Here is a 15,309-nt window from a genome sequence, read left to right on the forward strand (position 1 = left end):
TCAGCATGGATGTTGAAAGCTTGATTTTACAACCACTCAATCTTTCAACCAATGTCTCTCAAGTGCTTATAGCTTCACGTAAACCTTCCACACGAAAGAACTATTCTTCGAAATGGAAAAGGTTTACTTTGTGGTGCAGGCAAAAGAGTATTGATCCTCTCACCTGCCCCACAACTTCTCTACTAGACTACTTATACCATCTTTCAGACTCCGGCCTCCAGACTTCATCAGTAAGAGTACATCTCAGCACAATCTCAGCTTACCATGACAGGATAAGAGATGCACCAATCGCCACTCAACCTCTTGTCAGTAGGTTTATGAGAGGTTTGACTCAACTTAAACCACCAATTCTGCCACCAGTCACAGAATGGGACCTGAAGTTGGTATTAACAAGGCTCATGCGTTCTCCTTTCGAACCCATAGATTCCTGTGATCTCAAATTTCTCACATGGAAGACTATCTTCCTCATAGCTATTACATCAGCTAGAAGGGTTAGTGAGTTACAAGCACTTGTAACGTACGCCACCTATACAAAATTCCTACATGACAGAGTGGTTCTCCGTACACATCCAAAATTCCTTCCCAAGGTAGTTACGGAATTCCACTTGAACCAATCCATAGTTTTATCCACATTCTTCCCAAGGCCTCATTCTCACCAAGGAGAAACAGCCTTACATACCTTGGACTGTAAACGTGCACTATCTTTCTATTTAAACCGCACTGCAGTCCACAGGAAATCCAATCAACTTTTTGTTTCCTATGATCCAAACAAACCGGGTAAAGCAGTGGGGAAACAGACTCTATCCAACTGGTTAGCAGATTGCATACAGTTTTGCTATGAAAAAGCAGGCCTTCCTCTCCAAGGGCGAGTAAAGGCACATTCAGTAAAAGCAATGTCAACCTCAGTAGCACACTATCGTTCAGTGCCAATCCTTGACATATGTAAAGCAGCAACATGGACTTCTCTTCACACCTTTGCAGCTCATTACTGTCTGGACAAACAGGGAAGACAAGATTCAGCCTATGGACAATCTGTCTTAAAAAACTTGTTTCCAGTTTAAACCCAACTCCTTCTGCAACCAATCTGCTGTAATCTTCGGTTGATTCATTTTGACAACAACACTTCACTATTGTCTCAATACAAACTTAAACCTCCACACCAACCACCAGTCACAGAATGGGACCTTAATGTAGTACTAATGAGGCTCATGCGTTCTCCTTTTGAACCCATGGATTCCTGTGATCTTAAATTTCTCACTTTGAAGACTATCTTCTTAATAGCCATTACATCTGCTAGGAGAGTTAGTGAGTTGCAAGCACTTATCACATACTCACCCTATACAAAATTCCTACCATGACCGAGTGGCAGGCAAGCATGAGATCAGATCATCTTATGATATCTTTGACACTGTTACTAGGGTATCTGCAGCCGCTATTTCGGCAAGGAGATGGGCCTGGCTCAAATCTTCCGACCTTCGCCCTGAGGTACAAGACAGGTTATCCGACCTACCCTGTGTAGGAGATAATCTGTTTGGTGAACAGATTCAACAGACGGTGGTGGAACTTAAGGACCATCATGAGACCCTAAGACAGCTCTCTCTGATGCCTTCTGACTACTCTTCAAAACAGCCCTTCCGAAAGGACTCAAAGAAGTCATTCTTCCGCCCGAAGAAGTCCTACCCGCCACCAACCAGATCCCGTTCCACGAGACCTTTTCAAGAAGCCCAGTCTCGTCAGAAACAAAAACCGCAAGCAGCTCCTCAACCAGGGCCTGCTTCGGGTTTTTGACTTCCACCTAGAGAGCAGCACCCAGCTTCCATTGCCTCATATACCAGTGGGAGGTCGACTGTGCCACTTCAACAACATATGGCACTGAATCACCTCAGACCAATGGATACTGGCGATAGTTGCTCAGGGTTACCATCTGAACTTTCTCTCCGTGCCACCGGACTCTCCACCTCTACCGACGTGGAGAACATCAGATCACTCCATCCTTCTGGATCAGGAGGTCTCCCTCCTCAAGTCCAAGGCAATAGAAGCCGTACCCTACTCTCAGCACGGCCTAGGCTTCTATTCCCGGTACTTTCTAATCCCCAAAATTCGGGAGGCGTTTGTCCGATTCTGGACCTACGGCCCCTCAACAAGTACCTCCAGCGAGAGAAATTCAAAATGGTAACCTTAGGCTCGCTTCTTCCTCTTCTACAAAGAGGAGACTGGCTGTGCTCTCTGGACCTCTAGGACGCATTCGCTCATATTGCGATAACTCCATCTCATCGCAAATACCTGAGGTTTCTAGTAGGCCCCAAGCACTATCAGTACCGAGTGCTTCCATTCGGCCTAGTATCTGAGCCACGAGTCTTCACAAAATGCCTTGTAGTAGTTGCAGCCTTCCTCAGGACTCAAGGTGTTCACATCTACCCCTATCTAGACGATTGGTTAATCAGGGCTCCCACTCAGCAATCTGCTCTGTCGTCCCTCAATCTAACCTTACACACTCTAATTTCATTAGGATTTCTTGTCAACTACGACAAATCCTACTTAGTCCCATCTCAAACCTTGTCGTTCATTGGGGCAGACTTGGACACCTTGCAGGCAAAGGCTTTTCTGCTTCGACAGCGAGCTCTCACCCTCGTGTGTCTTGCACATCAGCTGCAGTCTCAGCACTCCACGACTGCACGCCACTTTCTCATCCTCCTGGGACACGTGGCATCCTCAGTTCAGGTCACACCAATGACCCGTTTGGCCATGAGAGTCATGCAGTGGACTCAAAGGTCTCAATGGACTCAACGCATTCAGCCCCTGTCAACCATTGTCCACGTAACTGACTCACTCCGTCAGTCTCTTGCCTGGTGGAAAAATCAGATCAATCTCCTCCAAGGCTTGCCCTTTCAGGCTCCAGACCCTCAATTAACTCTCACCACCAATGCTTCCAACCTCTGCTGGGGAGCCCATGTGGCCAATCTGCAGACACAAGGATCTTGGTCTCCAGAGGAAGCCAAACACCAAATAAATTTCCTGGAGCTTCGAGCAATCAGATATGCTCTCAGGGCATTTCAGGATCACCTCTCAAATCAAGTTATCCTGATCCAGACGGACAACCAGGTGGCTATGTGGTACATCAACAAACAGGGAGGCACGGGCTCCTTCCTTCTGTGTCAGGAAGCTGCACAGATATGGGTGGAAGCTCTCTCCCATTCGATGTACCTCAGGGCCACCTACTTGCTGGGAGTGTACAATGTGTTGGCAGACAAGCTGAGTCGCATCTTTCAACCACATGAGTGGTCTCTCAAACTCTCAGTAGCGAACTCCATCTTCCAACAATGGGGATATCCTCAGATAGACCTCTTTGCGTCTCCTCAAAACCGCAAAATAGAGAACTTCTGCTCTCTCATTTGCAGCAAACACTCTCAGCCCAGAGATGCATTCTCCCTCTCGTGGGCAACCGATCTTCTTTATGCATTCCCTCCACTTCCTCTTCTCTCTCTCTCTCGAAGACTCTCGTGAAGTTACGTTAGGACAAAGGAACCAGGATCCTGATAGGTTAATCTTTCAGCTACTTAACCTTTCTGAACCAGTTTCCCGTGTCCTGATTGCTTCATGGAAGCCTTCCACGAGAAAATCTTACTCTTAAAAATGGAACAGGTTTACGTCATGGTGCTCTTCTCAGTCCCTTGACCCCTTTACCTGTCCAATCACGAAGTTTTTGGACTATCTCTGGCATTTGTCAGAGTCAGGTCTAAAAACTTCTTCCATCAGAATGCATGTCAGTGCGGTAGCCGCCTTCCATAAAGGTGTCGGGGATGTACCCATATCAGTACAACCCCTTGTAACATGTTTTTCTGAAGGGCTTGCTTCACCTCAAGCCTCCACTGCGGCTAAATTTTTGGCTTTTCGCCATGGCGTCGGGGTTTCGTCGGTGTCCGGACTGTACCCGAACTATGTCAATCACAGACCCCCATGGAGTCTGTGTTTTATGTTTGGGAAGCGAGCATGATGTTCTGACTTGCACCAAATGTGCTCTAATGACTCCAAAGGGTCGCAAAGCCAGAATGGAGAAGATGGGGCTCCTCTTCCACGCTCGTACCCCAACGCCATCGATTGCATCGACGTCATCGGAACCGGCACCGACGAGGTCTCATCATCGACACCCCTTCGGTGACCGTCCGCCTTCGGTGACTTCCCGGCCATCGACTCCCGTTCCTTCCCCTGATGCTCGTGGGGATCGAAAGGAGAAACATCGCCATCGACGTCATAAGTCTCGGCCTGTCGAGGAATCGACGTCATCGACCTCCGTCCAGACCGAGCCACCGCCAAAAAAGCCTCGATCAGAGGTGGCACCGTCCACTCCTGTTTCGCAGGCACCGAGGCAACCCTCACCCCCTCGGGGTTTGGGAGCCGTGATTCCACCGGTGACGGTGATCCCTCCGGCTCAGCCTCAGCCTCCCTCTCCCGTCGAGCCGGGTCTTGTTACCCCTGGTCTCCGGGCAGAACTGGACCGGCTGGTCCAGGAGGCCATCGACAAGGCGATGCAACGATTCCAACCTCCTCCGACACCGGCACCGAGGGTGGAACCGACCTCCGAGCCGATTGCAGCAGCACTGGCTCCGTTGCTAAACCAGATGGAAGCGCTCATGACAGCCCTTCCACCGGTCATGCCTGCATCACCGGCAAGACCGCTGTCACCGACAGGTTTTTCATCAGGTGGAGAAACACCGTATCGGATTCCCCCTTCGGGGATAGTTCCATCGGTGCCATGTCGTCCCTCGCCACTGACCTTCTCCTCGGGGGCGATACGCACCTCTGCTCCACCGAGGTTTCCGATGCCGGCACCGATTCCATCGAGACCGACACAGATTCCTTCGGTGCCCACACCGGCACCGATACCGGCACCGATTCCATCGAGGATTTTCTCGATGCCCCCGGTGACTCCAACCAATATTTCGGAGCCTCAACCTGGACCCTCAGGGGTTCAACCCCCTCGAGGTCCTACAAGTCATCACCAAGATCCCTATGACACTTGGGGTGATGATACCTCTACTGACACCGATGATTTGCCTTCACCACCCTCTCCTGCAGAGAGTAGAAAGCGTTCTCCCCCTGAGGACCTCTCTTTCATAAATTTTGTGAAGGAAATGTCAGAGTTGGTTCCTTTCCAACTCCAATCTGAACAAGATGAAAGGCACCAGATGATGGAATTGCTCCAATTCCTGGATGCCCCTAAAATCATCACTTCTATTCCCATTCATCAGGTTTTTCTAGACCTCCTTAAAAAGAATTGGGAATCTCCTGGCACTGTTTCCCCGGTCAACAAAAAAGCTGACTCTACATATCTTGTACAGTCAGCTCCTGGTTTTCAAAAACCTCAATTAGACCATCATTCCGTAGTCGTAGAATCAGCTCAAAAGAAAGCTAAACGACTGAAGCCACACTCTTCAGTGCCTCCTACTAAGGAAAACAAATTCCTAGATAATATAGGTAGGAAGGTGTATCAAGGAGCTATGCTGATTTCCAGAATAGCTTCTTATCAGCTTTATATGACTCAATATAATAGAGTCCTCCTGAAACAGATGCAGGAATACACGGATGCCTTGCCTGAACAATTCCAGCCACAGCTTCAATCCCTCCTAAATAAAGGATTTGAAGCTGGGAAGCACGAAGTAAGAACAGCTTATGACATCTTCGATGCTTCCACTAGAATTTCAGCCACAGCCATCTCAGCCAGACGCTGGGCTTGGCTTAAGTCATCTGACCTGCGACTAGAAGTTCAAGACAGGCTATCTGATTTACCCTGCCTAGGGGATAATTTGTTTGGCGAGCAAATTCAACAAATTGTTGCTGAATTAAAGGATCATCATGAGACACTTAAACAGCTCTCATCTATTCCTCCTGACTTGCCTTCTAAACAAACGTTTAGGAAGGACTCCAAAAAGTCTTTCTTCCGTACACGGAAGTATTATCCCCCTTCAACCAAGTCTAGGCCTGCAAGGTCTTATCGTAAGACTCAACCTCGCCAGACACACAAACAAAAGCCATCAGCAGCTCCACCACCTGGCCCTGCTGCAGGTTTTTGATTTTCACCTGGAGAGCATTTACCAAACCCCTCTTTCAACTATACTAGTAGGGGGATGGCTGTGCCATTTCCTAGGAAGGTGGCAACACATCACCACAGATCAATGGGTGATAGCAATCATTGCACAGGGTTACCACCTCAATTTCCAGTCTCTCCCTCCAGACTCCCCACCTCTGCCGGCGTGGAGACATACCGATCACTCTGCTCTTTTAGAGCAAGAAGTTTCTCTTCTCCTACTTTCGAACGCTATAGAACCCGTTCCTCCCTTACAACAAGGGCTAGGGTTCTACTCCAGGTACTTCCTGATCCCAAAAAAGTCAGGAGGACTTCGTCCAATCCTAGACCTACGGGCCCTCAACAAGTACCTTTACAAGGAGAAGTTCAAGATGGTAACCCTGGGCTCGCTGCTCCCTTTCCTACAAAGAGGGGATTGGCTATGCTCTCTAGACCTAAAAGACGCATATACTCACATTGCGATCACACAATCTCATCGCAAATACCTGTGTTTTCTGGTAGGCCGAAACCACTACCAATACAAAGTACTACCTTTCGGCCTGGCATCTGCACCACGAGTCTTTACCAAATGTCTCGTGGTGGTAGCAGCATTCCTCAGACAGGAAGGTGTCCACGTCTACCCCTACCTGGACGATTGGTTAGTCAGGGCCCCAACCCAGCAACTGGCTCGGTCCTCCCTGACCCTAACAATTCAAACCTTACTTTCTCTAGGGTTTCTAGTCAATTACGAGAAATGCTATGTAGTCCCATCTCAAACCTTATCCTTCATTGGGGCAGACTTGGACACCTTACAAGCAAAGGCCTACCTTCCTCATCAAAGAGCAATAGCTCTTGTGTCCCTAGCTCGCCAGCTGCAGTCTCAACGCACAGCCACTGCTCGCCAATTCCTCGTTCTCCTGGGACACATGGCCTCCTCCGTCCATGTAACTCCCATGGCTCATCTCGCCATGAGAGTCACACAATGGACTCTAAGACAACAATGGACTCAGGCTCTTCAGCCTCTGACCTCCCTTGTTACAATCACAAATGCACTCCGCCTGTCTCTTGTCTGGTGGACAAATCAATTCAACCTCCTACAGGGCTTGCCCTTTCTTCCACCAGATCCCCAGATAATCCTCACCACCGACGCTTCCAACATCGGTTGGGGAGCCCATGTAAACACTCTACAAACTCAAGGATTCTGGTCACCAGAGGAAGCCAAACACCAGATAAATTTCCTGGAGCTGCGAGCAATTCGCTATGCTCTCAGGACCTTTCAAGATTGCCTATCAAACCACGCAATCTTAATTCAGACAGACAACCAGGTGGCCATGTGGTACATAAACAAGCAGGGAGGCACAGGCTCCTTCCTTCTGTGTCAGGAAGCTGCGCAGATTTGGGCGGAAGCCCTCTCCCGCTCCATGTACCTCAAGGCCATCTACTTGCCGGGAGTAGACAACGTCTTGGCAGACCAGCTCAGCCGAGTCTTCCAACCACACGAGTGGTCACTCAATCCTCTGGTAGCGACCTCTTTGTTTCACAAGTGGAGTTATCCCCACATAGACCTCTTTGCGTCCCCTCAGAACCACAAAGTGGACAATTACTGCTCTCTCATTCAGAGCCAACACTCTCGGCCCAGGGATGCATTCTCCCTCACCTGGACAACAGGTCTGCTCTATGCATTCCCTCCACTTCCTCTTCTGTCGAGGACTCTCGTGAAGCTACGCCAGGACGGAGGAACCATGATCCTGATAGCACCGCACTGGCCACGCCAAGTGTGGTTTCCCATACTCCAGGATCTCTCCATCTGCAGGCACATTCCTCTGGGAAAGGACCCGCATCTGCTCACTCAAAACAACGGATGCCTCCTCCATCCCAACCTCCAGGCCTTGTTCCTGACGGCATGGATGTTGAAAGGTTAGTCCTTCAGCCATTTAACCTTTCGGAATCGGTTTCTCGTGTCCTGATAGCTTCACGAAAACCTTCAACAAGAAGATCTTACTCATACAAATGGAAAAGGTACACATCATGGTGCACTTCTCAGTCCCCTTTCCTGTCCAATCTCTAAATTCTTGGACTATTTGTGGCATCTATCAGAATCAGGACTTAAAACCTCTTCTATAAGAATGCATGTCAGTGCGGTAGCCGCCTTCCATAAAGGTATCGGGGGTGTCCCTATTTCCATACAACCCCTGGTAACACGCTTTCTTAAAGGCTTGCTCCATTTGAAGCCACCTTTACGTCCTCCGGCCCCATCTTGGGACCTTAAACTGGTTCTTGGTCGTCTAATGAAACCACCTTTCGAACCTCTGCACTCCTGTGATCTAAAATATCTCACATGGAAAGTGCTATTTCTTTTAGCTATCACTTCAGCTCGCAGGGTTAGTGAATTACAGGCCCTAGTTACCTATCCGCCTTACACTAAACTCCTGCAGGACCGGGCGGTACTCCGCACTCACCCTAAATTTTTACCTAAGGTAGTTTCGGAGTTTCACATCAATCAATCCATCATACTACCTATCTTCTTTCCCAGGCCCCACTCCAACTCCGGGGAACAGACTCTGCATACCTTGGACTGTAAACGTGCTCTAGCCTTTTATCTAGACCGTACAGTTTCTCACAGGAAGAGCACTCAATTATTCGTCTCTTTCCATCCTAACAAGTTAGGACAACCTGTGGGTAAGCAGGCTCTTTCCTCCTGGTTGGCGGACTGCATCTCCTTTTGCTATCAGCAAGCTGGCATTCCTTTTCAAGACCGTGTTAAAGCACACTCTGTGAGGGCCATGGCGACTTCAGTAGCACACCTTCGATCGGTGCCGCTTCCTGACATCTGCAAAGCTGCAACCTGGAATTCCCTCCATACCTTTGCAGCCCACTATTGTTTGGATAAAGCTGGAAGACAAGATTCCATCTTCGGCCAATCTGTCTTGCGTAACCTTTTTCCAACATAATGTACCAACACCCTTCCACCTTCCCGGTAGGGTGCGGATGTCCTTTACCAAATTCCACCCCAGTTATTGTGCCTGTTGCACACCGTTGGGTACATTTGGTGTAAGTCAGGACATCCTCAGCTCGGTACTCACCCATTTGTGAGGACAACCATCCTGCTTGTCCTGTGAGAAAGCAAATGTTGCTTACCTGATGTAACAGGTGTTCTCACAGGACAGCAGGATGTTAGTCCTCACGAAACCCGCCCACCGCCCCGCGGTGTTGGGTTCGTTTATTTATTTTTCGGCACTGCCTGTAGCTATAAAAACAAGACTGAAGGGAGACCCCTGCTGGCTGCAGGGTTGGTGCAGTGCTGGGCATGCCCAGTAGGGGCCAGTCAAAGTTCCTGAAACTTTGACAGAAGTTTTCCGTGGTTGGGCTCCATCCTCGATGTCACCCATTTGTGAGGACTAACATCCTGCTGTCCTGTGAGAACACCTGTTACATCAGGTAAGCAACATTTGCTTTACCCGGTGATTTAAAGAGGCGGTGAGGATGGGTTAAAGGGGATAGTGTATCGCAGGAAGGGCTAACGCGGCCGGAAAGTGAGTAGAAAGCGGGTTAAGAGCGGGGTAACCACGGCCCCACTTTACTGTATCGGCCTGTGTGTCGGGAGAACATTTTAACCTGTGTGTTAACAAACTCTGCACTGAATTTCAGTGCAGAGATCATACTTGATCACATCTGCAGAAGAGATCTGAGTTTTATAGTGATGATAAAACATGCAGTGTGAAGTGCTGAACTGGCTGCAGAAGGAGGTTGCTGGATCTCTCTCTTTCAAATACAAACATTTGTCTCAATCCTTAGACCTCTCTCTAGCCTTGGCTGGCAGGAGAGAGTTCTTCAAACTGTAAATTTATTTATTTAAAAAAAATCTATCCCACTAAATCTAAAATCCATAGCGGCTTACATAGTAATAAGAAAGAAAAATGTCAGTCTCCTCACAGTTTGACTAGAATCTTGTGGGATCTGCCAGCACATAGTCATTCCTGCCATGATACTGACCGACCAGCAGAGAAGGCTGATGTAGGTATGAAGCACTTTTTCTTCCTGCTGGCCAGGAGTAAGGAGGATTAGGGGAGCCTTCTCACTCCCAAAATGGCTTGAGGATCATATTCCAGCGACAGGGCTCAGAGAGTCGCTCTGAGATGGATGAACAACTGTCACAAGGAGGCAGCAGTGTACTATATAGTTATAAGAATCCTGAAAGCTGGCGGAACAAGCCCCTGAGAGACATATTAGGCAAGAAGGAAGACAGGATGTGTGTGCAAGATGCTCCCCCTAGGACACATCAGTAGGGAGATTAGGAATGGGGAACCTCAGGAAGCAGCAAAAGAAAAACAAGAAATACCCTTTACCAAACAAAATTGCCCAAGCAGAAATACTATAAAATCATTGTCCTGTGTGATCTCAAAAATTCATGTATTAACCATTTTCCTTTGTTTCAGTAAAAAGGTATCTCAATGTACAAAGATAAGCTTTTTTTCTCCAGGACCAATACAACTACTAGAGCTGTGTGCTAATATACAAAGCATACTGTGCCAGTCTCGTTCAGATGTATCCTAAATTCTAGATATTAATTAGATTGTTTTTCTAAGATTACATACATATAGGGATTTGTTTACTAAAGTGCATTAAAAATGTATGGTTATGTGTGTAATTGGACAATATTGAATTGCATTTCACTAAAGGCTTATGCCCTTCAATGAATAGTTTTGTTAAAGCACTGGATTTGCATGCATTAAAAACATATGCTAATGTGCTTTTTCCCAAAAAACTTAACCTATATCTATGGAGTCGTAGTTAAAGTTTCTGCGGTAACGCTGACTTGTCATGAGACACATACATTAAAATATACTGATTATCATATATTTGCATTTTAATAAAATTTAATATTTTGTGTAAAAATTTGCACTAATAAAAAAATAGTGCATGTTAGTGCATTTAATACTTGTTAATGTGTTAGTGCTGCTTAGTAATAGACCCCATAGTTATTTGAGTAGTAACAATTTGTATGGTAAAATATTTTCAGAGAGGTTGTCTGGTTCTAAGAGAATGTTAACACCATCTGCTAGGAAGGTACCAAGCTCAGTGTGTTCATCTAACTACCCAAGCTTGACTAAATTACTCCAAGAAGATGTAGGTAAGCCAGTGATGATAAGGCTCTGAAGGCTGCTTCCTAGCTATATAGATCTAGAGAGATGTAGATAAATGAATAAATATATTGATATAGACATAATAAATATAAGCAAAATTGGATTGTATGTAGTAATTTAGGGGAGGAAAGGTGAAAGTTATTACATATTTTGTTCAATAAACCAGGACTTGATATATTTTTAATTCCAGAGCAGGACTTCATGCACTTATACTGGGCAGATTTCAATGTATAGTCTACTGCTCAAAGCTTCTCCATGGCAGGGTTCAGGTTTTGGGTAGTGGTGGGCGAGATATATATATATATATAGGGCAATTGCTGTTGTGACTGTACTCTCCCAGGCACTGAATACCACCTAGTTCCTGAGTTGATGTTGCATCTCCGATACTTACAGGATTCACCAGTGAAACAAAGACCTCCTTTCCCTGATGTGCAAAAAATGTTTGGGTTTAAATTGTATTTATGGCAAGAACCAGTGACCCAGAACACAATATAGCAGTAGTGTATTCTGTTAACAAATGAAAGCTAACACAAATGAATTCTAATCAGTCAAATAGCTTCTAGAGCTATTCCAAGCAGTCTCTCATGGTCACATGGGCAGATATTTAAATTTATTGAGACTGATATTCAGCATTACTTAACTGGATAAGTAGGGGCTAATCCTGCTAAGTGGCGGCAACTGAATATCTGGTTCTATTCAGCGGCTGCCACTTAGCCAGATAAGTACTTAACTGGCCAAGTGGTGAGCAGAATATAGGCATTCCCAGGAGGAGCTACATCTGGTTAACTTAGCTGGATAAGTAGCGATATTGAAACTTATCTGGTTAAGCTAACCAGATAAGTTAGATCTGCTCAATAACATGGCTAAAGTTAGCCTGATAAGACTTATCCTGCTAACTAGTGCTTAATTTGGGGATATTCCGCAGCATCGCTGTGCTGCTGAATATTCCTTGTAAGTTAGCCAGATAAGTCTTACCCGGCTAATTACTCAACTGACTATGTTTGAATATCTACCCCATTGGGCTTTATGAATGAATTTTGCTTAACTTACACAAATCTTGCTCTGTTTGTGTCTTCATGATCTCTTCTCTATTTTTCTCTTGTAGAGATGATGTTAGTATTTTTGATGGGTTGGTGGAAGAAGATGATAAAGATAAAGCAAAACGGTAGGACAAAATAACGTTGTTTCTTATTCTGATGTTTTGCTTTTAAATACATACACATAAAAATGTGAAGGTCTGGAGAGAGATACGTTTCTGGAAGTTTCTTTTTTTTAAATTCTGTATGAAAAAATTGAAAAATGCAACATTTCTACACATATGTATAAATATGATAAAATTGGAGGTGTACTTCATTTTTTCCCACAGATAAAGCAGGCTGAATTAGCCATACTGTTTGGGAGTGTCCCCTGGCAGCCTGATGCGGGAACTTCTCTCAGAACGTTGAAAAAAAGAGATGAGCTCCTACATGCCTTCCCGCATCGCCTCAGTTTTTCGTTTTGCTGTGCAGCAACAGTCGAGGGTGCTTCTCTCTCTATCTCGCCTCTTATTCCTTCTTCTTTCTCCCTTCCACTTTGCTCATGCGAACTCACAACGGCACTTTTCAGTGCCATCATGGCCCCCAAGACTCCGGGGTTCAAATTCTGCAGATGTGGAAAAATCTTGTCCACGAATAGAGACACAGTTTGCTACATCTGCCTGGGCCCGGAATATGATCAGACATCCTGCTGGGACTGCGGCAGGATGTCTCTTCGGGCCCGACGACAATCAGCAGCCAAATTGGCCGAACTTAAGAGAGCAGACGCTTCAGACTCATACACCCCTTCATAAAGATCGGTGCAGTCGTCTCCGGGCCGAGAACCCAAGAGGCCGGACCTGCACAAATGTGTCTCCTACCTACATCCAGTAAGTCACATGGGGCCAGATCCCCGAAAGACTGGGCCACGGACCACAACCAGCGCCATTCAGAGCTGATGCCCGAGGCCGCATCATGCACTGATCCATCTGCGTCAGATATATTGAGGGTGCCGACTCAGTACACTGCTCCACACAAGCATGATGCAGAATGTTGGTCAAAGCACAAAGGAGGAGCGTCGGGCTCAGAGGCACGAAGCGAGATGCCAAGCCATTGACTCACCCAGTGCCGAAGCCTACAACCATGCACTCAACGCGATAGGCCTTGAAGGTGATTCCCCGCTCACGACTGGCGCCGGGGAAGGCCAAGGAGAAGACCCGCCATTTGTTGTCGACGCATGCGATGCATCAGCCCCATGAGCCTCATAACTCGATGAGGAAAACAGTACACCGCGCTAAGACCTCTCTACCTTTCTTCACACTCTTAGATGTGGACTCGGGAGCTTCTGATGTGGGCGCCCCTCACACTTTTGGTTGCTCTCCAACTTCACCTTCGGCAGAGCGGGAGCTTACCCGACAAGGGAAGAGGTTATGGGATAAAGTCTGGTCGGACGAGGACACCAAAGGCATGAGTCACCAGGTCACACTGCCGGATTCCCCTTGGGCAGACAGGGGACAGCCCCCCCTAGTCAAACGGAGTAGGAAATCCACTTCCAGAGTCCTGTTGCTTCATATTGTTGAGTCGCAGTCTATGTCTCAGATTATGGGAATCCTACAGGCTTTTTGCGATTCCATAGTATCCACCCAGCTTCAGCGATCTCCCTCTAGCCCCTCTGCAGAGAGCGTTGCGTCTTCTCCTGTTCCCTCTTCACGTGAGGAGCCTGCAGACCCTTTGCAACCACTGGATATACTCAGCCCCCCTCCCGCAGAGGAACTGATATCTTCCTCGCTGCCATCTCCTGGGTCCTCTGCAGGCATATACCCTCTGACCCTCTTGTGGACCCTCCGGATCCCACGTCTCCACCAGAAGACCTGTCGTATTCAAGGTTTATAGAAAAGGTGGGAGAGGTGTTCAACCTGGAAAGCAAAAAACTACCTGATCCCAGGGCTGAAGCCCATTGTTTGTTGAAAATCTTTGATGTCCCAATGGAGCCGACAGTGTCACCTGCTTTGAAAAAGACTGACCTCAAGTTTCATATGTGAAAATCGGCCCACTGTAGCCCAGTGCACCTGCCCAGTATACGAAACACCGAAGCAGACCATCTAAGCAGGATCTTCCACCCCCATGAGTGGACATTGCACCGGCAGGTAGCAGCCTCCCTCTTTTGTTGATGGGGGCTTCCGACTGTAGATCTCTTCGCCACTGATCGCAACACACAGTTACCAAAGTTCTGCTCCCTATATCCCAGCTCTAACTAAATAGCTCAGGACGACTTCCTGCTGTGCTGGGAGGGATCCTTGATGTATGTGTTCCCTCTGATTCCACTCAAAGGCAAAGTGCTACAGAAATGCATTGAGAAAGCAGCAAGGAAGGCTATCTGACAAAGCCGTGGAGGCAACAAGATAAAGATTAGAAGCCAAAATGTCCAAATTTCAATCCTTTATTGGAGAGCTAAAATCTTTAAAAAGCCCGACTCAGGCCGAGTTTCGCCCTCTCTCAAAGGGGCTGCATCAGGGGCTCTGTTACATCACATTCAAATTCATGCAGATGGAGTGTGTAAAAGCGCATCATATGGTCTCTAAACAGGGATTTCAGTAAACATATAGCTGTGGTCAATGTACTGAATGACATTCATTAGTGGGCTACTTCACAGGATACCTTTTGTTAAATTGCAGCAAGTCTCATATCGTCAACTGCATTGTGTTCAGACGCGCTCAGAAGTCTGAGCACGTCTGGAGGATGTGCGAACTTCAAGCTCTGGTACAATATGCCTCCTACCTCCAGTTCTATCATGACAAAGTCACTCTTCGGACATATCCATCCTTCCTCCCGAAGGTGGTCTTGGCATTTCAATCTCAACCAGACTATAACCTTACCGATCTTTTTTCCACGACCACATGCCTCCAGTCGGGAGGCTGTACTCCATACTCTAGATTGCAAAAGGATGCAGGCATACTATAAGAAACGGACTAGTACACCCAACCATCATTCACAACTCTTCCTTTCCTACAATCCGAATGCTCCGGTAACTAAACGCACGCTAGTGAGCTGATTGACCCAATGCATCCATTTTTGCTACTCTGTGCAG

The 15,309-nt window shown here is 47.1% G+C and overlaps 1 protein-coding gene across 8 annotated transcripts in view; it reads left to right on the plus strand.

Annotated features, from left to right (window-relative positions):
* Window positions 1–15,309, plus strand: part of CLOCK (clock circadian regulator) — a 430,837-nt gene that overhangs the window by 131,047 nt on the left and 284,481 nt on the right. For all 8 annotated transcript variants that reach the window (XM_029587462.1, XM_029587474.1, XM_029587432.1 and 5 more), the window contains one exon: window positions 12,314–12,373. In XM_029587462.1, the coding sequence (XP_029443322.1) occupies window positions 12,314–12,373 (60 nt within the window). The remainder of the gene's footprint in view (window positions 1–12,313; window positions 12,374–15,309) is intronic.

This window comes from Rhinatrema bivittatum, chromosome 1, assembly GCF_901001135.1.
Source record: "Rhinatrema bivittatum chromosome 1, aRhiBiv1.1, whole genome shotgun sequence".
Taxonomy (NCBI): domain Eukaryota; kingdom Metazoa; phylum Chordata; class Amphibia; order Gymnophiona; family Rhinatrematidae; genus Rhinatrema; species Rhinatrema bivittatum.